The following is a 26,724-nucleotide window of genomic DNA, read 5'->3' on the forward strand; positions in this document are numbered from 1 at the left end:
TACACTCTCTGCAACGGAAGGCTGTTGATTTGTGCATTGGGAATCATGCCGCACGTAGAGCCACGGCGCGTTGCGCAAGCGTAGCCTGCTTGACGCCCGACTCGGCCTTGAGCGGCGTAGCGAACAGTGCCAAGCTGCGGTCTTCGTTGAGGTACACGCTAATCGGCACCGTCTCGTCGTCCTTCTTCTGGCTGCTTTGCTCCCACACCAACGCGGTCAGGCCGAGGTTGGTGACGGCGCCGTCGTTGAGTCGGATGCGCGATGCTTGGCTGTCCCACTCGGCGCCCTGAAGCTTGAGTCCACGCAGGGCAAACTTGCCCACCTCCAGCCCGGCCTTGGCGTCGTTGAGTAGCAGACGCAGCGAGAGGTTCTCGAGCGACACGCGCGATGCATGTGCCACACTCTGCCGCGTCGCCGTCAGATACGCACCGGGCGAGAAGAGCAGCCCGAGCACCACTTCGACCATCTCGTACCCCGCCGTGCCAGAACCGCCCAGCTCGGCCGACTCGCGCGTGATGCGCTCCAGCTGGTCCAGCCGCGCGCGCAGGTCGACGATCCACTCGGACAACGCCATCGACTTGGGCACCGCGTATCGACGCCACGCCGCAGGTACGACCGCTTTCGGAAGGTCCGTGAGCAAAGTTCGGTTGTGGTTCGTCTGTCGCGCGGTGCCTTCGCACACCGCCACCACCTCTTCCAGATCCGCCCGCACCACAGATAGCAGCGAAGAGCCCGTGCGGTTCTCGCGCGCCCAGAAGCGGTACAGCGGATCCTGCACCGCCCCCGCCTCGGCACGCACCGCCGAAACCGAAGTCGGCAGCAGCGAAAGCCAGTGCACCGCATTCGCGCGCAACGCCTTCATCCACCCCGGCTGCGCAGACGCCGACGCACCGCCAACCACCCCCGCCGCATCCTTGCTTGCACTGCCCTTGTCCACCGCCACCACCTTTTCGTCGTCATCGTCGTCCGCAAGCTGCTTCATCCGCACAAGCTTGTTCAGCAGCCCCGTACCCTGCGCTGCCGCAATCACCTTTTCGGCACTCGGCGGCAGCGCGAGCCACTGCGGCGGCTGTTGCTCCGGCAGCGCCTGCACCCAGCCGATGAACGTCTCCATCTTGGTGCCCTCGGGTGCGACGAGCGGCTGTTTGGCATCGCTGACCAGCTCGAAGCCGACATCGTACGCGCGTGCGCAGAAGAGGCCGTCGACAAACGAGTCGAGCAGCGTCTGGTCCGGCGCATTGTCGATCTTGCCGCCGTACACGCTCTGCTTGAGCAGCGAGCGGATGGCGTCCCAGGGCAGCTGTTGCGGGTCGACGTTGGCGCGGCCCTTGGCCACCTGCGTCACCCAGCCCTCGATGATGTCGAGGGCCGCCTCGGCGTCCGAGTCGTTGAACTCGAACGGCTTGGACCAGCCCAGCGGCGTGTAGCGCAGGCGCTCCGTCAGCGTGGCGTGGAAGAAGGCGAGCAGCAGGTAGAGGCGCGGCGTCTCGGCGGGTCCACGCTGCAACCGCGCGGGTGCGATGCTCTTGAGGCTGTCGAGCATGCTCGCGCGGATGCCCGGCGGCGGCTCGTTCATGAGGATGCGCGAGGCGCGCAGGAAGTTGACCGGGATCGAGGGCGATGTCTCGCATGTGAGGAAGAGGCGGAAGTTGCGGTTCGGATTGAGCGCATGCATCTTCTTCTCGAGCTGCGACAGCCAGCTCGGCGCCAGGTGCACGTTCTTGAGCAGCACCCAGTTGCCCGTGCGCGCCGCCGACGTGATGGCGTGATCGGCAAGCGCAAAGCCCTCCTGCGAGCCCATGGCCACCGACGTGCATCGCGCGTTGACCAGCTTGACCAGGTGGTCCACGCGGAAGCTGGCATCGTAGCCCGGCACGGAGCACAGCGCGATGGGAGTGCTGGCGTCCGTCTCGTCGGCTACGATCCTACCCAGGTCGTAGCCCGGGTCGCCCAGCACGTCCTGGCCAAAGACGCGCGAGCTGAATGCCGCCATGGCCTGAACGATCCGATCGGGCCGCAGGCACTTGACGACGAGCATCTTGCGCACCTCGTCCTTGATATCGCTGTCTGCCTCTTCGGTCGGCCAGAAGACGGGCACTTCGGTCTCGGGGCTGTTGGAGCCGAGGAAGGCGAGCCACTGTGGAGCGTTGGCCTCCATGTGGTCCTCGATGGTGCGGAAGAAGGCGAGACGCTTGAATGCCTGGACGCGTGCCAGCTGTTCTTCGTCGAGCATGGCCTCGATCTCACCATCGCCGCTGCGCTGCGTGGTGGTGGCACCGGCTGCCATGCCGCCTTCGAGCAGAAACTCGTATTCGTCGCTGTCGAGCGTGTCGGCATGGCCCTCTTCGCGCGCCTTGATCTGAGCGAGCAGCATGGCGAGCATGACGTGATCGTGGTGCGCAAGCGCCTTGCTGGTCCTGTGGAAGACGACGAGGAAGAGATCGCGCATGAGGATGTCGAGACGCTGCTTGGGATCCGAGACGCCGGCGAGGTGCGGGTTGCGGCGCAGGACAAAGTCGAAGATGTCGAGGAAGAAGCGCAGGGAGAACTGGTAAAAGTGCGAGATGAGGTGGAGCTGGTCGAGCACAAAGAAGACCGAGCTGCACGCCTTGGCGAGCGGCACGTACTCGGCAGTGACCTGGTCGACCTCGTGCATGATGGCGTCGGTCTCCTCGACCTTGGAGGTGACTTCGGCAGCTTCCTTTTTGAGCGTCTCGAGGGTGTCGATGACCTTGTCGTCGTCGAGAATGTTGCCTTCGGACTCGTTGAGCGCGGTGAGGAGCGAGCGCTCGAGGTGGCGGAGGCGCAGGCGGAACTCGCCCTGGAGCTTCATCAGGTCGGTTCGCTTGCGGTCGGTGTCTGGGCGTTCGACCTTGAGCACCTGGTCGAGCGACTGGCTCTGGAGGCTGCTGCGCGTCATGGTGAAGTTGACAAAGGTGACGCGGCTGCAGATGTCGGGCGAGAACTCGACGGAGGGGTCGCGTGTGGAGAGGAACATGTTGAAGGAGGGCGAAAAGTCGATGTCCTGACTGCCGAGGCGGATGAGCACACGGCCGCCCGTACGGCGGAGCTCCTTGTTGAGGACAGGATTGAGGATGGGGTCGAGGTATTCGACGTCCTGGATGAGGAGAGGGTTTCCGAAGCGCAACGAGCTCTCGAGCGCCTTGAGGAAAGCCTCGTCGAGGAAGCTGGTGGTGGTGAGCTTCTGCTGCTTGTACTCGTTGAGGAGGAATTGGACGGCCTGGCCCGAGGGGTCGATGACGAGCGGATAGCGGTTCCAGCGCTTGAGCATGATGGCGTTCTCGGTGCAGAGGGTGTCTGCGGGGAGCGACCTTGCCTGCCACTCGAGACGCTCGTCTGCGGTGGAGAGGTAGTCGGCAAAGGAGAGTTCGGGCTTGAACTTGATCTCTGCGTGGCGGAGGTGGTCCGACCAGTAGGCCCACATGGACTCGCGATACTGCTGGTCGAAGAAACCGGCGTAGGCGAGCATGGCTGCGGAGAGGAGGGCGTCGCCGATGATGGTGCTCATGTGGTCGTCAAAGGTGCGGCTGCCTTCCTCCCATCGGTGCTTTTCGGACGAGAGGCTGTCGAGGAGCTGCATGGAGCGCGAGACGCGATTCTGGACGCGCTCCATCTCGGACTTGATGGCCTGTGTCTCGCTGATGAGCGCGGCGTACTCGTCCTTGTAGGTGGCGATGCTGTTTTCGAGCTCTGCGATCATGTCGACGATCTCGGTTGCCTGCGCCTTTGTGTCTTCTGCCTGGTGTTCGAGCGACTGCACCTCGTCGCGGAGGGGGCCGACCTTGTCGAGGATCTCGGAGAAGCGGACCTGTGCGATGACCCACTTGGCGAGGGGACCGCATGCCTTACTGGCGCGGTCGATGGTCTCAAAGTTGTACTCGGGCTTGGAGAGGTAGTCGCGATTCATCTTTGCGCGGATCTGGGGCGTCATCTGGCGGTCGGTGTCAAAGTTGACGATGCTGGCGATGAAGTCGTCCCTGCGGATGATGGCCTGTACGGTCTTCCAGCTTTCGATCTTGTGACCGAGGATGATGCAGACGGACTCCATTGCGTTTTTGACGGGGAGCGGAGGATTGCCCATGGAGCGGACTTCGGTGAGGTGCTGCTTCTTGATGTTGCTGACGGCGGCCTGTGCGTCCTGTACGGCGGGTTCTGCGTGGGCGAGGTCAGCCATGACGACGTTTCTGCGCTCGCTGATCTGGGTCTCTTGGTTTGCGAGGGCGGCCTGGATCTGTATGGATGCGGCGCGCTTTTGCTCGGCCTGCTGCTGGTCCTTGACCATGCTCTGGAGCTTGTGGTTCGCCTGTTGGTTCTTTGCCTCGAGCTGGGTGCGCTTTACGGCGAGGCTCTTTTGGAGCTCTTCGACCTGGTCTACGGTGGAGCGGAGCTTGTCGAGGCCGACGAGGAGGAAGCGCTGCTGGTCCTCGAGCTCGTCGCGCTTCTGGTTGGAGACCTGGACGTAGTACTCGATGAAGCTGAGAAAGTGGCGGGGCGACTGGTGGAAGCGGCGACCCTGACGGCGGCGGAGGCGCTCTGCAAAGGTGTATACGGAGAAGTGGATGAAGACGAGCGCCTCGACGACGAGTTGGCGGTCGGGTCCGAGGTCGAGGGTGTTTGTGAGTTCGGAGGCGACGGTGCGACATGCGTCTGGCGACCAGTCACCTGGCGCCTTTCTTGCGCCATCGACGTGGACGACGTCCATGTTGGGCGTGAGAGCGTTGCGATGGCCGAGGCTATGGACGTCAGAAGGCAAGACCGGACGCGCTGCCGAAAGTGTTGCTCTGCTGGGCTCAGCGCGCGGCCACGCAGCTGCTCAGCCGCCTCTTTCAGGGCAGTCAGTCAGTCGCAGCGCGTGAGGCGGATTCGCAAAGTGTTGGACTGGGCGTGAGCGTGCGCGAAAAGGTACATTTGTTCGGTAGCTATCGGCCTAACAAATGAGACTACAAATCCGTTCCAATCACGTGTATCGAGCGAGCCAGTCCGAAAAAGTTAGCCTCGGCGGCGGCGGGTTGGCTGCCCTGAAAAGGCGGCAGCAACGGCCGGAAGAAGTGGCCTTCTTCTCGCTGCGGCTGCTGCTGGGCTGCGATCTGGTGCTGCATGGACGCGTGCAGCTGCCTTTTCTCTCTCCCTCTCTCTCTCTCTCACCCTCACCCTCGCCCTCGACCTCGCCCTTTGTCACACACGTCTGCTTGCTACTTGCGTGTGCCCATCTCCGCCCCTCGTCGGATCCTTTTTCTTTCGTCCTCCTTCCGCGTCATCGGCCAGCGTCGGCCTGCTCATCTGGAACAGCATCCTCGGAACCGGCTTCCTTTGCATCGTGGCATAGCGCGGCGTCACGCATTCACTGTCCATCACCACCACAGCAGCCATGTCGGAACCATCAGCAGTGCCCGTGCCTGCGGGAGAGGCCACTACGCAGTGGGCCTACCGTGCGCAAAAGTCGATCGGCCTCAACACCGGCTCGCCCTCCTACTCGTCCGTCAACGGCTTCGACCAGGTACAGGGCGCCACGCGCGTCTTCCAGTACAGCCCCGACGGCTCCACCTTTGCCGCTGCCATGGACGACTTCACCCGCCTCGTAGACACCCGCAACGCCTCCACCTCGTCCGTCAAGCGCGACCTCCCCGTGCCCAAGGTGGTCGACCTCCAGTTTTCGCCCAAGGGCGGCTTCCTCTCCACATGGGAGCGACCCTCCAAGCTCCAAGACGGCTCCAACGCACGCAACCTCAAGATCTGGGACACCGAGTCCGGCGAGGCCGTCGCCACGTTCGAGCGAAAGTCGCAGAACGACTGCTTCTTCCAGTTCTCCGCCAACGAGGAGTACTGCGTACGACAGGTCTCCACCGAGCTCCAGATCTACGAGGCGCGCCACATTGCAGACAAGGGCGTCGTCGGCAGATTGCGCCTCGAGGGCATCACCTCCTTCGACCTCGGCCCGGGCGACAAGCCCAGCATCGCCGTCTTTTGCGGCGAGAAGAAGGGCGCCCCCGCCTCGGTGCGCGTCTACTCGCTCGCCTCGCTCATCCCCTCGCCCGAAACGCCCCCGGCGCCCGTGTCGCAAAAGACCTTCTTCAAGGCAGACAAGATCCAGATCAAGTGGAACAAGGCCGGATCCGCCCTCCTCTTTATGACCTCCACCGACCACGACAAGACGGGCAAGTCGTACTACGGCGAGACCAACCTCTACCTCATGTCGGTGCGCGGCGACTTCGACTGCCGCGTCGGCCTCGACAAGGAAGGCCCCATCCACGATTTCGAGTGGAACCCCAACTCGAAGGAGTTTATCGTCATCTACGGATACATGCCTGCCAAGGCGGTGCTCTTTAGCCACCGCGTCAACGTGATCGCCGAGCTCGGCACGCAGCCGCGCAACTTTGTCGCCTTCAACCCGCACGGTCGCCTCTTCTGCCTCGCTGGCTTCGGCAACCTTTCGGGCACGGTGGACATTTGGGATCGCGACAACCTGGGCAAGGGCAAGATCTTTTCCATGGATGCGAGCAACAGCTCCGTGTGCCAGTGGTCGCCCGACGGCCACTTCCTGCTTACGGCGACGCTCAGCCCGCGTCTGCGCGTCGAGAACGGCGTCAAGATCTGGCACTGCACCGGCGACCTCATCCACGTCGACATGATCGACGAGCTCTACCAGGCTGGCTGGCGACCAGGCTCCAATGCGGGGCTCAAGCCCTTCCCTGCGCAGTTCCCCGCCGCGCCCTCGCCCTCGCCTGCTGCTGCAGCGTACCTCGCCACCAAGGCGGCCACCAAGCGTCCTACGGGTGCCTACCGTCCACCGGGCGCACGTGGGCAGAACACGCCGGACATCTTTAAGCGCATCGACGAAGGCGGTTCCGGCGCCTCGACGCCCGAGAATGGAACCTACCAGGCGCCCGGTACGGGCAACCGCAAACGCGCGATTCCCGGTGCGGCCGGTGCACCGCGCAACGCCAACACCAAGGACAAGGACAAGAAGAAGGGAACCAAGCAGCAGGGCAAGAACGGTGCGGCTGCGGCGGCGGTCGAGGTGGTGCCGGAGCCGGCAGTGTCCGGTGCGGCCGAGGTGGGCGGCAACACGGGTGCGGCGAATCTGGAAAAGCGCGTGCGCAACCTCAACAAGAAGCTCAAGGCCATCGAAGAGCTCAAGCTGCGCCAGGCGGGCGGAGAAAAGTTGGAGGCCATGCAGCTGGCAAAGATCGCGGCCGAGGACGAGGTGCGCAACGAACTCGCCACGCTCGAGTAAAACCCCACTGTACACAATTTTTACACGGATGCTTTTTGCACGTCGATCTCTCTTGCCATTGGGGTTGGTTTGTGTGAGCAAGTGATTGTGGGTAGGGGAAAAACGATTTACTCGCCGTCGAGGGGGTAGGTGGGTTTGGTGTCGTTGACCTGAATTCCTCCTCTGCGCTGGAGGTCGTTGTCGGGGTAAGCGTTTTGCCAGCCACCCTCTGCGGTGGGAACAGCCAGCCAGAGTCTGTACAGGTGTCGTCGGGGTGCAGGGGGGGCTGGATCTTTGTACTCGGTCCTGGCGTGCAGCACATGCACGTCGCTTACGAACTGGACATCTCCCACATCCAGCACCATATGCAGGCTGAGCTGCTTCGCTGTATCCTCGAGCACCTGCATAGCCTCCTTTTGCTCGTCGCTGAGAGGTGGGATATGACCGGCATCGACGTGACGCTGGATGCTCTTGAGGTAGTACGGATCGTAGGTCAGAATCAGCCTGTTTTCAGGCTGACCTTGTCGCAGATGGACAATGGGTCGAGTGACCCAACCGTTCTGGTCCGAGTTGACTTCGCCCTTGCGATCAAAGTGCCAGATGTTGCTCGCTAGCAATTCGGCCACGTCGGGACGATGTTCCTGGAGGTGGTTCCATACGGCGTGCGAAGAGACAATGTCCGACTCTCCACCTTCGACCGCCTTGTGCAGACACAGCAGCCCCACAATACCGCCGGACGAGTCGGTGTGGAAAAACTGCCTCGCGTTGGTACGGTAGATCCGAACCTTGTCAATCGCCGTAGGGTCTTCACCCAGATCCTTGACGTGACCCAACACATGGCCGTATCGATTCTGCGACACAATGTTACCCAAATAGCTACCCAACCCAAGGTACGCAATTGCGCTAAGTCGGTTTCCCCACCGCTTGGTAGGAAGCCCCTTGAACAGGTAGAACCCATGGCCTTCGACGAGACGCTGTCGCAGCTGCGTCAGAGTTGCAATGAGGTCCGAGGGAAGGGGAAAGGTGGATCGTTCGATCTCGCCCAGCTCGCGGCCGGACTCGAGCCAGAGCTGAGCGGCGGCTTCGAGCTGTGCGATCTGTCGCTCGGTGAAGGTGTGCACCCACTTGGACCGGTTGTCGGCGCCGGTGTACGATGCGGCATCCCACACGGTAGGACCGCTAATGCGACGCGGCAGCGACGAGTAGGGCGTGAGCAGCGAGGGGATGGCGTCGTGCTGGCCCGAGGTGAGCTCTTGGATCGACGACTTGAGCGAGCGCTGCGCCTCGATCTGCGACGCCGAGAAGCCGCCCGAACCATCGCTATCGCCAGCGCCCGACCCAGTGGGCGCCGAAAAGTGGCCAGATCCAGCAGGAAGTGTCGACAACATTGTAAACCCACGGTGATGTGTGTGTGGAAGAAGACGTAGAAGGAGGGCAGAGGTCCGGTTTTTATGTGGAAGGACTGGAAGAGAGCACGTCACCGGAACGGAAGAAGTCGCTTCGGCTCACATAGCACCCACACGGCGGTGACGTTGGTCATGGCTCGCACGGCGCTGTTGCGGCTATACATCACCGACGAGAGCGAAAGCGAGAGCGGGGCTGGGTTGGTGCGCCATCGTGCAAGAGGGATGGCGTGCTCCAAGTCGGCACTGCCTGACAGCCGCGCCCGCCTTTTTGCCCCGCATCAGCCGCAGCCTCAATCGCGTGCTTCGCTTGGGCCTCGATTGCTAAGCATGACCAGATCCAGCCCTCCGCACTGTCTGCTTTGGACGCTCTGACACTTGTGCGGATTTCTTTTCGAAAGATAAGGTTGGACGTCGGCAGCCCGGCTGTTCGGCGCTCGGCTGCGCATGGATCACCTCTTCCCTCAAGAGCTCCGCGCACTTCTCCTCTCGACCTATTGCTCCAACCACAACGATGAAGAAGCTGCTGGTGGACGTGCACTCGCACATCTACACCGCGCGGCTGGTGTCGCTGTTGCGCTCGCGCAGCGTCAATCCGCGCATCCACCGCGAGTCGAGCGATGGCACCGAGAAGCTCGCCATCCTTCCGCAAGAGGTCGCCGGAGGACGCACGGTGGGCCCGCAGTACTGGGACGTGCGCAACAAGGTGTCATTCATGCAGCGGCATGCGATCGACGTGAGCATCGTGTCGCTCGCCAATCCGTGGCTCGACTGGATGGACGCCAAGCAGGCGGTGACTTCGGCACGAGAGTGCAATGCCGATCTGGAAGAGTACTGCCACCAAGCTACGCAGCTCTTCGAAGACGCAAAGGGGTCGAGTATCCAACCGGAGAGGAGGATGAGGGCGTTTGGGATCCTGCCTCTTGCGGAGGGCGTCGAGGTGGACGAGGTGGTCAAGTGTTTGGACGCGATCAAGGCGGCGCCGAGTTTGTGTGGCGCCATTCTGGGATCGCGCGGCCTGGGGAGGGGGCTTGACGATCCGAGGCTCGAACCCGTGTGGGAGAAAGCGGCCGAGCTCGGGCTGGTGTTGTTCTTGCATCCCCACTATGGTCTGGGCTCGGATGCCTCGCAGCCAGACGGTCTGTGGGGCCAACAGGATAATGGACACGTGCTTCCGCTGGCGTTGGGCTTCCCGTTCGAGACGGCGGCAGCTACGACGAGGCTCATCCTAGCCGGCGTGTTTGACCGACACCCTCAACTGCGCCTGCTAGTCGCACACTCTGGTGGCGCGCTGCCGATCCTCTCATCGCGGCTCGCAAGCTGTGTGGCGCACGATCCGCACGTGTGCAACCGACTCGAGCACGACCCGCGCTACTACCTCGGCAAGCTGTACTACGACGCAGTGGCCTACGGACCCGAGGAGCTCGAAGGCGTCGCCAAGATCATCGGGCGTGCGCAGAGGTACGGCCCTCGTGCGGCTAGCGCCGACGTCAAGCTGGGCATTGCGAGGATGCACTTTGGAACCGACCATCCGTTCTTCCCTCCCACGCGCCACGACGGCACGGTCATCACCGACGACCAGACCGAAATCTGGCGCTCCGTCTCGGAAAACGTCGAGGCGATCGACAGCGTCAGCTCGTGGTCTGACGCCGACAAGCACGCCGTGCTCGGTCTCAACGCAGTCTCGCTCTTTGGCCTTTGAATCACACTGACATTGCTAGCCATACCGCACCTGCTGTGTGTCGGAGGAGTCGTCGGCGGGTTTGAACCAGTCTTCGCTCGCACGCATCGTGGCGGTGTCGGCGTAATTGAGGGTGACGCTCTGCAGGTTCGAGTAGGCATTGAGTGCCTCGATGCCATTCTCCCTTCCAATGCCGGATGGGTTGGCACCGAGCCCGATGGCGGAGGCGGTGCCCGAGGGGGAGACGGCGCCCCAGGGACTCGAAGGGTCGTTGCGATGGTGCGTGTTGAGCCACACGATGCCCGCGTTGATGGACGGCACAAGCCGGTGGAAGCGCGCATGGTCCTGCGTCCACACACTTGCGCCGAGCCCGAAGCGGCTATCGTTGGCCAGCTCGACGGCATGCGCATCATCGCGGAACGGGACCACGCACACCACCGGCCCAAACGCCTCGTCTTGCCACATGGCACTGCTCCGCAATGCACCCTCCTCGGCTCCATCGGTAGGAGCGAGGATGGTGGGCGGGTAGAATGCACCGCCGCTTAAGTCGTGGCCGTCAAACCCAGCCCCAGTGGGGATTTGACCGCCCGTAAGGCACCGCCATGGGCCTGAAACAGCCGACTGGACGGAGGAGTGCAGCTTGTCGACGTGCGTGCGGCTGATGAGCGAGCCGAGCAGTGTGGCTGGATTCTGCGGATCGCCCATGCGCTTGGCAATGGCGTCGGCGCGCCGAGCGAACGCAGCGAGGAACGCGTCAAAGATGCGCTCGTGCACGATGACCCGTGTGGCGGAGACACACGTCTGACCGCTCGCCACGAACGCGGCAAACGATGCGCCATTCACCGCCACATCGACAGGGCAATCGTCCATGGCGACCAGTGGCGCCTTGCCGCCCAGCTCAGTAGTGATGGGCACAAGCCTCCTACCTGCATGCTCTGAAAGGAGCGTGCCCACCCTCGTTCCGCCGGTAAAGTCGATCTTGCGAACTCTGTCGTCTTCCACCAGCAACTTGGCTGTCTCGGCCGCGCCGGGGAGGATCTGCACCACGCCATCGGGGATTCCTGCTGCCTGAACCATGGGTCCGAGCTGAAGCACTGTGAGCGGCGCAACTTCACTGGGCTTGATGATGACGCTGTTGCCCGCGGCCAGGGCGGCAGCGAGCTTCTTGACTGCGATGAGCAGCGGGTGGTTGAACGGCGTGATCTGCAGCACGACGCCGAGCGGGCGGCGGGATTTGTAGCCGAGGAGTTGGCCGCGGAGCGGGAGGATGCTGCGCTCACCGACGCGGATGAGCGCGGCGTAGTAGTCGAACCACTCGTAGAGGCGCGCGAGCTGGGCGCGGAATTCGCGGATGCATCGACCTGTCTGCTGCGACTCGAGCAACGCCAGCTCGGGCGCGCGTTCGCGCAGGATCCCCGCAAGGCGACTCAGCGCTTCCGAGCGAAAGTGCACCGCATCCGGCGAAGACCACGCCCCAAGCCCGGAGTCGAAGGCAGTGTGTGCGCTGGAGAGTGCGGTCGAGACTTGCGTGGGCGTGGGGATGGAGATGCTCCCGATGCGTGTGCCGCGCGCCGGGTCGTGGATCGGAAGCAACCGAGAGGAGCTGCGGTCGAAGCGGCCGTTGATCCATGCGTGGCCTTCGAGCGTGGACGTCGACGAGCGTCGGATGAAGCGACACGCTCCCAACGGTGCAGCAGCAAAGCGTGCTGAAGAGGCCAGCTGGAGGCGAGTGCGCAGCGACATGGTGAGAGTGCGGACGAAAGGCCGCAAGTCGGATGTGCCGTCCACCTCTTGCTCACGGTCCAGCTCAGCCTTGAAGTATCGGCCGGCTTCCGTTGCTTCAATGCGTTGTTGGGAGCGAAGGGTGATGGCGTGGAAGCAAAGCAAAAGGCAGGCTGCCCTGTGCGCAAAGCCGCGCGTTCGGATGTTCGGGAGGCCCGAGATAACGCTTAAAAATCGCTTCCCTGCCGCCGCCCCTCGCCAAAAAATGCTGGACCCTTGAAGAAGAAGAAGCCTCGAAGGCGCGCGATGCCTTCGACCCGCAGGCATGGCAGCTTGCTGAGTGGTGTGCGGCTCAGTTATCCGCACCGATGCAGCGCGATGCAGTGCCAAGGCTGAGCAATTGAATTGCCAATCGGTGGACGAGAGATGCGTGACACTATCTGACCGTCGGAGACAGGGAGCGGATTCGTGTGTGTGTGTGTGTGTGTGTGTGCGGGGAGCTCTCCCTGAAAAGAACGCGGGGAGAGCCTTGGTCGCGTGCCCAAGGTCCGTCTTCAATACGACGACCGCAGCTTGCCCTTCTACCGCCGCCACCACAGCTTGCCGTGACTACAGCAACCATGATTTCGCGCAGCATCGCACCGCTCGTGCGCTCGGCGCTGTCCATCCGCCCCACCCCAGCGATGGCTGCGTCTACGTCCACGTCGGCTCTGCGTTCACTCTCTGGCGCGTCTCGACCTACCAACTTTACGCCGAGGCGAAGGCCACTTTGCGACCGTACACTCCTGCAGCCAAACGCATGCACATTCGTGCATCGCCGCGCGCTGGCGACGCATAGCACCTCCACGCCGCCATCGTTCGTCATCCCCGTGATCGACTTTTCGGCATTCGTGCGCGCGGATGCCACGCCTGCCGAGCGCGAACGCACCTCGCACGAGCTCACGCATGCGTTCAAATCGTCTGGCTTCGCGTACCTCCGCAACCACGGCATCGCGCGCGACCAGATCGACGCGACCTTTGCCATGTCGGCACGCTTCTTCGAGCTGCCCATCGACAAGAAGGACGCGCTGGCATGGAAGGATCCGCGTTCCAACCGCGGCTACGTCGCCGAGGGCCGCGAGCGCGTCACCCAGGCCACGTCGGCGGAAGAGATCGCCGCACTCCGCCAGCAGGCGCCCGACTACAAGGAGTCGCTCGAGATCGGCAACGACCACGACGCCGTCTGGAAGAACGAATGGCCGACCGAATCGGACGTGCCTCGGTTCAAAGACACGATGCTCGCGTTTCAGACGGCCGCACACGAGCTCCACCTCAAGGTCATGCAGTCCATCGCCATCGGTCTCGGCCTCGCACCGGGCTTCTTCGAGGACAAGTGCAACGAGGAGTGGCACACGCTGCGTCTGCTCCACTATCCCAGCGTGCGCGCAGACAAGCTCAAGGTAGACGGTTCGGCGCGCGCGGGAGAGCACAGCGACTACGGCTCCATCACTTTGCTGTTTCAGGATGGCGTCGGCGGGCTCGAGGCCAAGAACCCGCACACGGGCGTGTATCATGCAGCTGATCCGATTGAGGATACGGTCGTGGTCAACGTGGGTGATCTGCTCGCAAGATGGTCGAATGACCAGCTCAGGTCCACGCTGCATAGGGTCAAGGCTCCACAGGCTGCCGATCCCAACGCAGAGTTTACGCCCACGCGATACTCGATCGCCTTCTTCTGCAACCCCAACGAGAACCAGCTCATCGAATCGCTGCCTGTATTTGGCTCCGACAGCCAGCGCAAGTACGAGCCCATTAGTAAGTCGCATGCCGCTTATGGCGAGCAATTCAGAGCGAACCAAGCTGACCTTGCTGTTCGCCCTCGCCTCTTGCTTTCGACAGTGACCAAGGACTACCTCGCCAAGCGCCTGAGCGAGACGTATGCATAGTCGTCGGCGTGTGTTCTGTTTTGCAATCGCATCGTTTTGTTGAATGTGCAACTGAGATTGCATTGCGTTGACAAGATGAAGAGAAAGGGGAAAAAGCGAGAAGAGGACGGAATGTGCCAACCACCGACCCACTTGCGTGCTCGAGGCATGCAAGTGCGGGTGCTAAGACATTGGATCGCGGACCTACCTGGCGACGGCCGCCCCCTGCTAGAGACGACCGACGATTGCCAGGCAAACGGTGCGAGGGCCCAGCAAACGGAAAAGATCGGGCCCCCTGAAGTCGCGAGTTGCTCTTGACCGCCATTGACGCTCACCTCGTGGCCATGGAAACGCTTTGGGACGAACGGCTTGACACCATCCGCCCCAGGCCGAGGGAGCAACACTAGGCGGTCGTAAGTTTGCTGCACGAGGAAAAGAAGCAAGGCGTTGCACGCGGCCGGCGCTTGTTCTTATGGCCCAGCTGATCCTCGAAAGGCTGCGGCACGAAAAACTTGCTGCTGCGCGAAAAATCCTTCATCACGTGGACTCAAAGCTTCGGAAAAAAAAGGCAGAAAGTGTGAGATCGAAGGCATGCTGTGAGCTCGAGCTCGGGCGCTGCGGTGTCCTGTGCGCGCGAGCATGCCAGCCAGGGTCCAACGGTCCAAATGCCTGATTTCACGCAGCTGCTGCCTCCACCTGCTGAGCCCTTTGGCGCCTTGCATGCGCTTATCCTACGAACCGCTCCCACCGCTCCTACGACCATCATCAGCATCCGCCGCTAACACTGCTTCAGCAACAGCTGCCCGCTTGCGAGATGGACCTCAACTCGCCATTCGCCGATCCGGATCGGCCCGAGCCGCTGCCACCGCCATCCAGCAGCCTCAAATCCTCTATCTTTGAACACTCGCGCATCGTCCACCCATCCCACAGCGTCCATACAAGCTACGCTCGCCCGCGGCCAGACAACATCCGCGAAGAGTCGTCCCACCAGGATATCGCAGCGAGCTCTGCCTCGGTGGGTCAGGACACCACGATTCGGTCCAACACGCTTCGAACTCCATCTCAAGCAGGTGCTGTTGAAGGGCAAGACGATGACGACGAGCAGGATCCCGAGGACCTGCTCTCGGATGAAGAGATCGGACTCTTGGCTGGCGAGATACGTCCCTCCTCGTCGTCGCTTCTGCCCAAAAGCATGAGTCGCAGTTCGCGGCGAACACGAACAGGAACACGCACACGCACACGCACTGCATCTTCGCCGTCGCGCTCGCGCGCCTCTGCACTGGGCGGCCTGAGCGCCAAGCAAAAGGCATTATGGATGTGGGCCAACGTGGACAACATGGATGCGTTTCTGCAAGAGGTATACGCCTACTACGTCGGGCGCGGCGCCATCTGCATTGCGCTCTCGCGCTCGCTCAATCTGCTCACGGTGGCGTTTGTCATCTCGTTTTCGACGTTTCTGTTCGGATGCATCGACTACTCGGCCATCCGGCACAACGGCCAGCTGGGCGATGTGATTGTGGGCCACTGTGTCGCGGGCTTCTCTCCACTGACGACGATGGTGGTGGTGGTGCTGGTGGCGGCATTCGGGTGGCAGGTGGTGCAGTTTGCGCTGGGCCTGTCGAGGCTCGCTGCGATGCACCGCTTCTACGAACAGCTGTTGGGCATTCCAGATGCCGACGTGCAGTCGATCGCGTGGCACGAGGTGGTGAACCGCATCTCGGCGCTGCGCGAGCAGCATCCCAACACCTCGCTCAGCTCGGCCGACGAGATGGAGCTGGGCGAGCGCACGGGCGCCTCGGTGCGGCCGCCGCGCGAGCAGCGGCTGGACGCACACGACGTGGCGAATCGGCTGATGCGCCAGGAGAACTACCTGATCGCGCTGTTCAACGAGAACATCCTGGATCTGTCGGTGCCTGGGCTGCGCAACCGCAGTCCTGCGCTCACACGCAGCCTCGAGTGGAACCTCAACTTTTGCCTGCTCGGGTTTCTGTTTGACGCCAACGGCCAGGTGCGCACGCAGTTTGTGTCGGAGCGGTATAGGGCGGATCTGATCGAGGGGCTTCGACGGCGGTTCGTGTTCATGGCGGTGGTGAACGCGATCTTTGCGCCGTTCATCGTGGTGTACGTGCTGGTGTACTCGTTCTTCCGCTACTTTGAAGAGTACCATCAGGATCCGAGCAATCTGGGGTCGCGCCAGTATACGCAGTATGCGCGGTGGAAGTTTCGCGAGTTCAACGAGCTGCCGCATCTGTTTCGACGGCGGTGCCATGCGTCGTATGCGCCGGCGCACAAGTACATCGACCAGTTCCCCAAGGAGAAGACGGCCATCGTGGCGCGCTTTGTGGCGTTTGTGGCGGGCTCGTTTACGGCGGTGCTGATTCTGGCGTCGGTGATTGATCCGGATCTGTTTTTGCACTTCGACATTACGCCGCAGCGCAATGTGCTGTTCTACATTGGCGTGTTTGGGGCGATTCTGGCGGTGGCGCGCGGGATGATTCCGGACGAGCATCTGGTGTTCGAGCCCGAGACGATGCTGCGCGAGGTGATCCAACACACGCACTATCTGCCGCCGGACTGGAAGGGGCGTTTCCATTCGGCCGAGGTGCATCGCGAGTTCGGACAGCTGTATACGCTCAAGATCCTCATCTTTGTGCAGGAGGTGCTGAGCGTGGTGACGACGCCGTTTGTGCTGTGGCTCTCGCTGCCCGGCTGTGCACCGGACGTGATCGACTTCTTCCGCAAGTACACCATCCACGTCGATGGCGTCGGGCACGTATGCTCGTTTGCCGTATTCGACTTTGCGCGCCAGCCGACGGCGAGCACCATGGGTGGAGCAGCGGCAAGGGGGATGCGAAGCGGATCCAACGAGCGACCGCAGCAAAGGAAGATGCGCAACGGCATGCGCGAGGGCAAGATGGAACAGAGCATCCTGGGGTTCAAGGCCAACCATCCGGACTGGGACCCCGTGCAGGCGAGCGTGGCCGATGTGAACGCACACGATCCACACGAGGCGCGCCGACATACGTATGGCGACGGTAGCGGCAAGGCGCATCCTCCTCCGACCACAGCCACAGCCGAGAGCCGAGGAGCCAAGGTCAAGGATCTGCTGGATCACATTTATCGCGGAAGAGGTGCGGCTGCAGGCAGTCGATGGTGAATCTGCAATGCCATATTACATGGATTTCCATCGATCCGGTGTGGCTGTGGATATTGAGCATGCTGTGACAACGGCGTCAAGATGAAGCGAAGACGGCTGTTGAGAAGCGTCGACGCGAGCCAAAGAAAGCGCGTTTATTTAATTGCCTGCGACCGGATGCTGTGCTGTGCTGCCGGCTCCGTTGGCGGATGGAAGCAGCAGCAGCAGCTTTGGCTCAAGACTGGCTCAGGATGGCTCAGTTGAATTTCCGCACGTCGGATTCGCATGGCAGCAGCGCGAGGCAGGGAGAGCGAGAGAGTGGAATCGCGCCTGGAAATTGGCTGGAAATCGCCTCGAGTCGAGTCGGGTCGAGCGCGTTGAGCAGCATCAGCAGCCGCAGAGAGAGAGAGAGAGAGGGGAGACGGCCTCAGCTCGGCCCAGTTGGTGTTCTCAAAGCGCCAGCTGATCCGGCCGTCGTCGCCATCCACTCTCACTCCCTCACATCCTTCTTGCCTCGCCCAGCGATCGTCTTCTTTTCTTCTTCTCTCCAGTCGCGTTTCGTTTCTCGGCCTTTCGTCTCGTCTTCCATCTCGGCCCGCATTCACGCACGCGCACGCGCACATCTAGACACGCTTCGCTTTCCCCACACTCCAACTCGCGCGTCGTGCCTTCCCACATCCAGTCCGCATCCCGAATCGCGCTTAAGGCATCGCTGGAAAGGACATCGACACATTCTTGTCGCCAGACGCTCGCTGGCGCGCCATGGATCCCAACATGTTCGGCAACAACTTTGCCGGCATGTTCGGCCAGCAACAGCAGCAGCCGCAGCCCACAGGCGCCGGCATGGATGCATCCAATCCGGGCATGGGTGGCATCAACCCCGCCATGTTCGCAGGCATCGACATCTCCACCTTGCAGAACAATCCACAGCTTGCCGCCATGCTCTTGCAGCAACAGCAGCAACAGCAGCAGCAGCAGCCGTCGCAGCCCAACACTCCGCAACAGGCGCGATTCAACCCGGCCATGTTCAATCCGGCCATGATGGGCATCGATCCAAACAACCCAGGCGCTGCAGGCATCAACCTCCAGGCTCTCCAACGCGCCGCTGCGGCTGGCGGTAACAATCCCATGGCCTCGTTCAACCCGCAGATGCTCTTACAACAGCAGCAGCAACAACAACAGCATCAGCAACAGCAGCAGCGTCAGGGCACCCCGCAACAACAACAGCAGCAACCTCAGCAGCAGTCAGGCGCACAGCCTTCGCGGTGGCCGCCACAACAGCAGCCGCAGATGCAGCAGATGCAACAGCAGCAACAACAGCAGCAGCAGCAACAAATGCAGATGCAGCAGAACTTGCTCGCTCAGCTACAGAACGGCGGCTCCAACATGTTCGGCAACTTTGGTCAGATGGGCCAGATGCAGCAGCAGCCGCAGCCCCAGCAACAACAACAACAGCAGCAGCAGCCGCAGCAGCAGCAACAACAGCCACAACAGCAGCAAGGGCAGTTCGGCGCGGGCCAGATCAACCCTGCTGCGTTCGGCCTCAACCCGCAAGCCATGGCGCTCTTCCAGCAGAACCCCATGCAAGCCATGCAGGCCATGCAAGCTTTCGGTCAGCTCAACCCTGGCGCCTTCCCTCCGGGCGCTCTCAACCAGCTCATGATGCAACAACAGCAACAACAGCTGCAGCAACAGCAGCAGGCTCAGGCCGGTGCTTCCTCTCAGCCCGGTCAGAACCCGTCCATGTTCCAGTTTGCGCCCAACGGCAACATGCCTGGTATACTTGATCCTTCCGCGCTCAAGCTCGCGCAACAGCAACCCAACATGTTTGGTGGTGCAGGCGCGCAGGCGCCCGGTGCTTCGCCGGTGCGTCCCAACTCGGCGATCCAGCAGCAGCAGCAGCAGCACACACCAAACGGTCTTCCCTCCTATCTGCAATCCGGCAACATGAACCCAATGCAGCCCGGCCAGTCGTCACCCGCGCCATCCCATCAGCAACCTGGAACGCCGCAGCAGTCTGCATCCAACGGCGCCGTGCCTTCCACGCCCACCACCGCCTCCAAGCCCAAACCGCCACGGAAAAAGTCGGAGAAGAAGACTACGGCCAAGGCGTCGCAGAACCAGACGCCCGTCATGCAGCCCGCCAACGTGCCCGGCACCGCCAGCATGCAGCCTTCGCCAAGCGCATCGTCGATAGCGGGCATCCAGGGCGCATCGCTGCCCGGAAGCGCTTTCGAACGCTCGCGCAGCCACACGCGATCGCCGAGCGTGTCCTTGGGCGGCCAGGGCACGCCATCACAGATGCACGCTCTGCCACCGGGCGTCCAGGGTATGCCGCCGCAGCAGCCGCAGCCACCCCTGCAGCAGCCGCAGATGGGCATGCCAGGCCAGCCCGGCCCTCCGCAGCCACAGCAGGTGGTGCCGCCCAACTGGACGCCGAGCCTCAACCCGCAGCAGCAGCAGGCCGTGCTCTCGCGCGCACTTGCGCTCGCCAAGGCTCAGGAAGGCTCGGGCCTCACTCCCGTGCACACGCTCATGCAGATGGGCTACCTCTTCTTGAAGGCCTCGAGCTTGCCCGGCGGATCGCATCCGGCCATGATGCCCAACGGCGGAATGGTGCTGACGATCAACGAGGCGCGCGGATTAGGTCTCATTCCACAGCAACAGGGTGCGCAGCAGCAGCGTCAGCCTTCACTGCCAGGCATGCCTCCACAGCCAGGTCAGCAGCAGGGTCAGCAGCAGCCGCAGCAAGGGCAGCAACCGCAGCAGCCCGGCTTTGGTGCGCCTGGCATGACGCCTCAGCAGCAACAGCAGCAGCATCATCAGCAGCAAATGCTCATGATGCAACAGCAGCAGCAACAGCAGATGCAGCAACAACAGCAGCAACAGCAGCAAATGCAGCAAATGCAGCAACAACAGCAGCAGCAGCAGCAACCGCCTCTGGGTGCTCCACAGCTAGCACACGGCCAACGGCCCACCACGCCTGCCGGCCAGCTCGCCTCGCCGTCAAGCATTCGTGCGCCGTCGCCCATGGGCCCGTCGGGCGCAACAGCGAGCCCTGGTATGACCAACAAGCCGCGCCCGCGTCAGTCGAGTCTGGCACTCAGCGCCTCGGGTCGTCCCGACTCACGCTCGGGCCCCGTGCCTCCCAACTTCCAGCAAGCAGGTCCGCAAGGCTTGATGGCGCCTCCGCCAGCGCCGGGTCAGATGCCGCCAGGCATGCCTCCAGGTATGGGCATGCCGCCAGGAATGATGCCGGGTGGTCCAGGCAGCCAGATGCCGCCAGGCTTCCCAGGCAGCGGCCCGCCTCAGATGGCTCCTGATGCCAAGCAGCAAGCCAGACGTCCGTCCATGGCGCAAGAGAATCCGCCGATGGCAGGCATCCCGGACAACAGGAGGCCGTCCATGGCAGACGCTCGCGGCGTGCCCGGCCCTGTGTTGGACAGCGTTGCAGCAACCACACCGGACCCCGCCGTGCTGGCGGCAGCCAGCGCCGCTACAGCACAGCCATCCGCGCAGTCGCAGCTCATCGGCAGCTTTGGCGCAGGCGCGGCAACGCCCAAATCCCGCAAAGGATCGCAAGTCGCGACGGGTGAGGCACCGGCTGGCCCGAACGCCGAGGCGGTCGCGACGCCACCCGGTGCATCCAGGGCTGGCGAGCCGCCCGCGCTTCCGGATGTGTCTGCGATGACCGGCAAACCCACGACGCTGGCCGGGCCTCCTCCTCCTTTCGTTCAAAGCGTGCCCTCGAATCTCACGAGCCAGCCCATGCTTGTAGGAGGGCCTGCACCCAAGGAGTCTGCAGTCGGAACGTCCGTCAACCACTTCAACACGCGCGTCACCAAGCTGGATGAGCGCATGCGACCGCAGCGCGCCGCGGACGGCAAGGACGAAGCCGCCTCGGCCGACGACGAAGTGTGGACGCAGCTCACGGCCGAGCAGGAGGAGGAGCTGGTGGGCATCATGAAGCGCGACCTCGAGTACGAGAAGCTCTCGCGCGCGCAGCAGCAGCAGATGGAGCAGTCGCTCAAGGACCACATCGACAGCGTGCGCCCGCCGAGGAGAAAGGCCACCGACGGCACGATCACCAAGCCCAAGCCGCTGGCGTGGTGGGAGCGGCCCGAGGAGGAGGATACGTCGGGTCTGTCGCGCGACGTGTTCAAGCCGTTCGGCGTGCTGTTCCCCAACCAGAAGCGCGCCGAGCTCGATCAGGGCCAGCGCGGCGCACGGCCGCACATTCCGCTCAAGCGCTCGCTCATGGAGTCGGTGTCGCAGCAGGGCGAGGATCTGGTGCCCATCCGACTCGAGATCGACCACGAGCACTGGAAGCTGCGCGACACGTTTACGTGGAATGCGCAGGACGCGCACATCAACGTCGAGGCGTTTGCACAGTCGATCTGCGAAGACATTGGGCTGCCGACGAGCGTGTTTGTGCCGCAGATCAAGGAGCAGATCACCATGCAGATCCTAGACCACCAGACGACGAGCGCGTTCAAGGCCAGGCCCACGTTCGACTTTATGGGCGATGGCAAGGAGGGTCAGGGCGCGCTCGAGGACGACGACGTGCGTTGGTGGTCCAAGTGGCGTCGCAGGGTGGAATCGTTGCCGTTTGGCAAGCCGAGTGCGGGTGCGCAGAACGGCGATGGCGGCGACGGCGGTGACGGCGATGTGGTGATGCGCGTGGGCGAGAGTAGCGAGGACGACGATGCGCAGTCGGAGCCTGCCGAGATCGTGGACACGACGCCGGCGGAAGAGCTGCGCATGATGATCAAGCTCGACATTACGGTGGGCAGCATGAACCTCATCGACCAGTTCGAGTGGGACGCCAACGAGTCGGATCCGTCGGCGGCCGAGAAGTTCGCCGAGACGTTTGCGGCGGACCTGGGGCTGTCGGGCGAGTTCAAGACGGCGATCGCGCATTCGATCCGCGAGCAGGTGTCGGTGCACGTCAAGTCGCTGGCGCTGACGGGCCACACGTTTGACGGCAAGCCCATCGCGGACGAGGAGCTGCGTGCGGCGTTCCTGGGGCCCGTGAGCAAGGCGAATGTGTCGCGCAACGAGCTCGAGTCGTACAACTTTACGCCGCGGCTGCTGCAGCTCACCGAGTCGGAGATCGAGCGGCTGGACCGCGAGCGCGAGCGCGAGGCGAGGCGCAAGCGCCGCCAGACGCGCGGACGGCGCGGCATTAATCTGCCGGACCGCGATCCGCAAAAGACGCAGCGCACGCCGGCGGTGTACGGCATCCAGACGGCGCAGACCGACGCGGCGTCGGCGCTGCAGAATGCCAACGGGCTCAGCGACCGATACGGCGGCATGTCGACGCGCCGCGCGGCGGCGGCGGCGGCCAACGCGTCCATCGCGCCATCGCAGGCCAACGAGCTGGGCACACCCACACCCGGTCCGGACGCACTGGGGCTGCCGGAGCGCAAGAAGCCCAAGGTGAACCACCATGCGATCCACTTTGACTTCCCCGGCGGATTTGGACGCAAATCGGATCCCGGTGGACCGAAGTTCGCGCCGGCGTATGCGGAGGAGGAGGCCAAGAAGCGCGCGCGCTCGCCCGAAAACCAGGCGACGGGCGCGCAGGCGGAGAAGGCGGCGCCGAAGCTGGTGTCGCTGTCGTATGCGCAGCGCAACAATGTGCGACCGGAGGATCTGGAGCGCCAGCATCCCAACTTCCACGACGGCATGTGGCACTGCTCCAACTGCGGCATCCCGGGCACGCTGGCGCCGGGCCGAAGGAAGGGGCCGTTGGGCGACAAGTCGCTGTGCGGACCGTGCGGCAAGTACTACCACCGCCACCGCAAGGTGATCATGCTCGAGTACACGCGCGATCCGGTGGTGCACATGAAGCAGCAGCAGGCGCTGAACCGCAAGATGGGCGTGTCGAATCCGCTCATCGACACGGCGCTGCTGAATGCGCTGGGCGAGCAGGAGGACTCGACGGAGCCGACGAGTGCGGCGGACACGCCCAAGCCCGATGGTGGGGCGGGTGCGGGCGACGAGGCGGGTGGGGTGGATGGAAATGGCCCCAGAAGGCGAGGAAGGCCGCCGGCGTCGTCGAGGGGCGTTAGTAGGGGCGATGGGGGCGAGAGGTCGGACGAGGAGGATCTGCCGTTCGAGATGGTGGGTAGTCCGGACGACACCGACTCGTCGTCGCGCTCGAGCAGTGTCGAGCCGACGGCACGCGCGAGGAAGTCGGCGTCGCAGCCGGTGGGTGGTGACGAGGCGGCGCCGGCGCGGCGGACGGCGGCGGAGAACGCGCGCGAGAAGGTGTCGGCGTCGTACGCTGCCGCCGAGAGCGCGACGGCGACCGAGGCTGAGGCGGCGACTGCGGCTGCAGAGCCAGCAGGTGGCGGTGGTGCGGCAGTCGATGCGGGCGTTGCGGTCAAGGCCGAAGCTGACGATGCGGGCGACCATGGCGGCGTGGCAGCGACGTCGGCGCCCGTAGCAGCGGTGCCAGCAGCGGTGCCAGCGCTGGCAGGTTCTCCCGGAGCGACGGGGACGCCTGTGCTGTCGTCCGTGTCGCCGCGCATGGGAGCGGTGGCGGGCGCGACGCCGCCCGAGTGGCTGACGCAGTCGGCCGAGGCGCTCAAGGCGCGCTATCCGAACGACCGCTTCGAGATCCAGCAGCGACCGCGGCCGGCGGGGGTGGCTGCGCCGCCGCAGCCCGAATGGCGAGTGCGCTGCCTCGACTGCCCCGGCAAGCTGTACACCCCGGGCCCGGGCGAGAGCCTGACGAACTTTGAGATTCATTTGCGCAACCGGCTGCATCGCGCCAACGTCAACAAGCGCGTCTACGGCAATGCGGGCCCGGCTGGCGCGTCGCCGGGGGGCCAGGCAAGTCCCACCGCTCCGGCTAAGAGTCCTAAGCCAGCATCAGCAGCGGCAGAGTAGATTGTATTTTTGTGGGGGGTTATTGTATCTGTTATTCTCGTACATTGTGCTGTGATTGTGACTGTGCCGTGGGATGTGGGGAAGGCAAGAGAGAGGATGGGGAAGAGGTGTGTTAGAGTGAAGAGCGGGTGGACCGTCAAAGCCGTGCGTTCCGGTCCGAGCGAGGACGCGGTGCGGCGCAACTGTTTTTCGGCTCCCCCGCCTTTTGGCTGGAGTCTCCGCACTTTTCCCCCGTTTGGAGCGACGGGTCCGTCCTACCGGCTCCCAAGATGCTCCGGCTGAGAGGGAGTGCGCTTCTTCTTCTCCCCCTACCAAGCGCATCTGTCTCTCGTGCTTCTTGCCTCCATCTTCTCTCCCGCAACCGCTCTCTTTCCTCAATTTTTCCTCCTCTAAGCTTCAACGTCATCCTGCAAAACTGGCTATTTGGCTTGGGGCGATGTTGCGTACGACTCAGCTGGTTCTGCGACCGCGCGTGGCGGTGCGTCGGGGTGCGGCGCTTGCCACGGCTGCGCTTGCATCTGCGCGGATGGTGCCGGTTGTACGACAGCTGCACGTGCGTCGCGAGCCCATTGCTCCCTCGATCACGGTGCGTCGGGCCTCAACGGTGGCATCCCCCCCGACGGGTCTTAAGCCTCTGCCAGCCAAGATCCTCATCGCGAACCGTGGCGAGATCGCGTGTCGGATCATGCGCACCTGTCGTCGACTGGGCATCTCCACCGTCGCGGTGTTCTCGGAAGCCGATGCCAAGGCGCAGCACGTAAGGCTGGCGGACGAGGCTTACTGTATCGGCCCGGCGGCGTCGGCCGAATCGTACCTGCGCCAGGATAAGATCCTCGCCGTAGCGCAGCGCACGGGCGCGACCATGATCCACCCGGGCTACGGCTTTCTCTCTGAAAACGCCGCTTTCGCAGCCCTTCTCGAACAGAGCAACGTCACCTTCATGGGTCCTCCGGCGAGTGCTATCGACGCTATGGGATCCAAGAGCGCAAGCAAGGAGATCATGCTCGCCGCCGGCGTCCCCTGCGTACCTGGCTACCACGGCTCCAATCAAGACCCGACGTTCCTGGCGCAAGAGGCCGAAAAGATCGGATACCCCGTCCTCATCAAGGCCGTCAAGGGTGGTGGCGGTAAAGGCATGAAGATCGCCGACACCCCGGCCGAGTTTGGGGACGCACTGGAGTCGGCCCAGCGAGAGGCGGCCAAGTCGTTTGGCGATCCGACGGTGCTGATTGAAAAGTACCTCACTGCACCGAGGCATGTAGAGGTGCAGGTGTTTGCCGACAAGCACGGCAATGCGGTGTACATTTCGGAGCGCGACTGCTCGGTTCAACGTCGACACCAAAAGATCATCGAGGAAGCGCCAGCCCCGCATCTCGCCGAGGAGCTTCGTCGTGAACTCGGCGAAAAGGCTGTTGCGGCGGCAAAGGCGGTAGGCTATGTGGGCGCCGGAACGGTCGAGTTCATCTTGGACGCCAAGAGGCCCGAGAACTTTTACTTTATGGAGATGAACACGCGGCTGCAGGTGGAGCACCCGGTCACCGAGATGGTCTCGGGCCTCGACCTGGTCGAGTGGCAGCTCGAGGTGGCAGCAGGCAACAGACTTCCGCTGCTGCAGGAGGAGCTCAAGATCGAGGGCCATGCGTTCGAAGCGCGCATCTACGCCGAAAATACAGATGCCAACTTCCTCCCCGACACCGGTCGATTGGTCCACGTCGCGCTGCCGTCCACCTCGACACTCACGCACTCCAACACCGCGCTTGCACCCCGAAGCGGTGGGGTTGTGGGTTCAGAGGGCCAGGCCGAGGCGGTGGTAAGGGTGGATACCGGTTTTGTCAGTGGCGACGAGATCTCGGTGCACTACGACCCCATGATCGCCAAGCTCATCGTCAAGGGTCGTGACCGCACCGAGGCACTACGCATCATGGCCAACGCGCTCAACCAGTACCAAGTGGTGGGACCGTCGACGAACATTCAGTTTCTCAAGAACCTCGTGCGCCACCCCAAGTTCATCGAGGGCCAAGTGGAGACGGGCTTCATCGCCAAGCACGGCGAGACGGGCCTGTTTGGCGACCCGTACACGTCCGAGGTGCAGCTGCAGGAGGCGGTGGCCCAGGGCGCAATTTGGCTCTACCAGCGCGATGCCGCCGCTGCCCTGAGGGGGGGTGAGGCGGCAGAGGGTAAGGCGAGTATCTGGACCAACCCCGCGTTTCGTCCTGCCCAAACCCGCCGCTTCGAGCTCCAGCACAAAACACTCGGCCCCCTGCGTGTGTCGGTGACTCCAGTCGACGATGCTTTTGACGTCAAAGTCGAGGCCAAGCAGGCAACGGAGGAGTTCAAGGGGTTGAGGACCACGGGTGTTACGACCGTGGAGGCGACCAGGACGGGCTTGACCACGTTTATGCCCACGGGCGTGGTGACGTCGTTCAGCATCGTAGCTCCCGGTTGGTTTGCAAAGATCTCGGAAGCGGCTGCAGGGCCCGTGGGCGATGCACTCGCCAGTCCGATGCCCAGCAAGATCGTAGACTGCAAGGTCAAAGCGGGGCAGCAGGTCAAGAAGGGCGAGACGCTCGTGATTCTCGAGGCCATGAAGACCGAAATCGCCCTCAAGGCGCCCAGGGATGCAGTGATCAAGAGCATCAGTGGCAAGTGCAAGCCCGGCGCTCTCGTGCCCGAGGCTACTACACTCGTCACCTTCGAGTCCGAGTAACACCCCCTCCCCCCTCCCCCTCTCCTTTCCGACAATCGGT

The 26,724-nt window shown here is 63.2% G+C and overlaps 9 protein-coding genes across 9 annotated transcripts; 6 read left to right on the top strand and 3 right to left on the bottom strand.

Annotated features, from left to right (window-relative positions):
- Positions 1-43: 43 nt before the first annotated feature.
- On the bottom strand, positions 44-4,723 carry PAN0_012d4479 (uncharacterized protein; the record flags this gene model as incomplete). The annotated part of the gene is made up of 1 exon (XM_014800016.1): positions 44-4,723. One exon carries the CDS (start codon positions 4,721-4,723, stop codon positions 44-46), a length of 4,680 nt encoding a protein of 1,559 aa, XP_014655502.1.
- A 666-nt stretch (positions 4,724-5,389) lies between these two features.
- PAN0_012c4480 (translation initiation factor eIF-2A) lies at positions 5,390-7,255 on the top strand (the record flags this gene model as incomplete). Its single annotated transcript, XM_014800017.1, has 1 exon — positions 5,390-7,255. One exon carries the CDS (start codon positions 5,390-5,392, stop codon positions 7,253-7,255), a length of 1,866 nt encoding a protein of 621 aa, XP_014655503.1.
- Positions 7,256-7,362: 107 nt separating this feature from the next.
- Positions 7,363-8,622, bottom strand: PAN0_012d4481 (taurine catabolism dioxygenase TauD; the record flags this gene model as incomplete). Its single annotated transcript, XM_014800018.1, has 1 exon — positions 7,363-8,622. One exon carries the CDS (start codon positions 8,620-8,622, stop codon positions 7,363-7,365), a length of 1,260 nt encoding a protein of 419 aa, XP_014655504.1.
- Positions 8,623-9,151: 529 nt separating this feature from the next.
- PAN0_012c4482 (amidohydrolase 2) lies at positions 9,152-10,339 on the top strand (the record flags this gene model as incomplete). Its single annotated transcript, XM_014800019.1, has 1 exon — positions 9,152-10,339. The coding sequence occupies one exon, from the start codon at positions 9,152-9,154 to the stop codon at positions 10,337-10,339; it is 1,188 nt and encodes a 395-aa protein (XP_014655505.1).
- Positions 10,340-10,354: 15 nt separating this feature from the next.
- PAN0_012d4483 (aldehyde dehydrogenase) lies at positions 10,355-12,061 on the bottom strand (the record flags this gene model as incomplete). The annotated part of the gene is made up of 1 exon (XM_014800020.1): positions 10,355-12,061. The coding sequence occupies one exon, from the start codon at positions 12,059-12,061 to the stop codon at positions 10,355-10,357; it is 1,707 nt and encodes a 568-aa protein (XP_014655506.1).
- A 599-nt stretch (positions 12,062-12,660) lies between these two features.
- Positions 12,661-13,965, top strand: PAN0_012c4484 (clavaminate synthase-like protein; the record flags this gene model as incomplete). Its single annotated transcript, XM_014800021.1, has 2 exons — positions 12,661-13,834; positions 13,919-13,965. The coding sequence occupies 2 exons, from the start codon at positions 12,661-12,663 to the stop codon at positions 13,963-13,965; spliced, it is 1,221 nt and encodes a 406-aa protein (XP_014655507.1).
- Positions 13,966-14,758: 793 nt separating this feature from the next.
- On the top strand, positions 14,759-17,101 carry PAN0_012c4485 (autophagic vacuole formation-related protein; the record flags this gene model as incomplete). Its single annotated transcript, XM_014800022.1, has 1 exon — positions 14,759-17,101. The coding sequence occupies one exon, from the start codon at positions 14,759-14,761 to the stop codon at positions 17,099-17,101; it is 2,343 nt and encodes a 780-aa protein (XP_014655508.1).
- A 741-nt stretch (positions 17,102-17,842) lies between these two features.
- PAN0_012c4486 (uncharacterized protein) lies at positions 17,843-23,977 on the top strand (the record flags this gene model as incomplete). Its single annotated transcript, XM_014800023.1, has 1 exon — positions 17,843-23,977. The coding sequence occupies one exon, from the start codon at positions 17,843-17,845 to the stop codon at positions 23,975-23,977; it is 6,135 nt and encodes a 2,044-aa protein (XP_014655509.1).
- A 436-nt stretch (positions 23,978-24,413) lies between these two features.
- Positions 24,414-26,684, top strand: PAN0_012c4487 (3-methylcrotonyl-CoA carboxylase biotin-containing subunit; the record flags this gene model as incomplete). Its single annotated transcript, XM_014800024.1, has 1 exon — positions 24,414-26,684. The coding sequence occupies one exon, from the start codon at positions 24,414-24,416 to the stop codon at positions 26,682-26,684; it is 2,271 nt and encodes a 756-aa protein (XP_014655510.1).
- Positions 26,685-26,724: the final 40 nt, after the last annotated feature.

Source organism: Moesziomyces antarcticus (genome assembly GCF_000747765.1).
Source record: "Moesziomyces antarcticus DNA, scaffold: scaffold_v10012, strain JCM 10317, whole genome shotgun sequence".
NCBI lineage: Eukaryota > Fungi > Basidiomycota > Ustilaginomycetes > Ustilaginales > Ustilaginaceae > Moesziomyces > Moesziomyces antarcticus.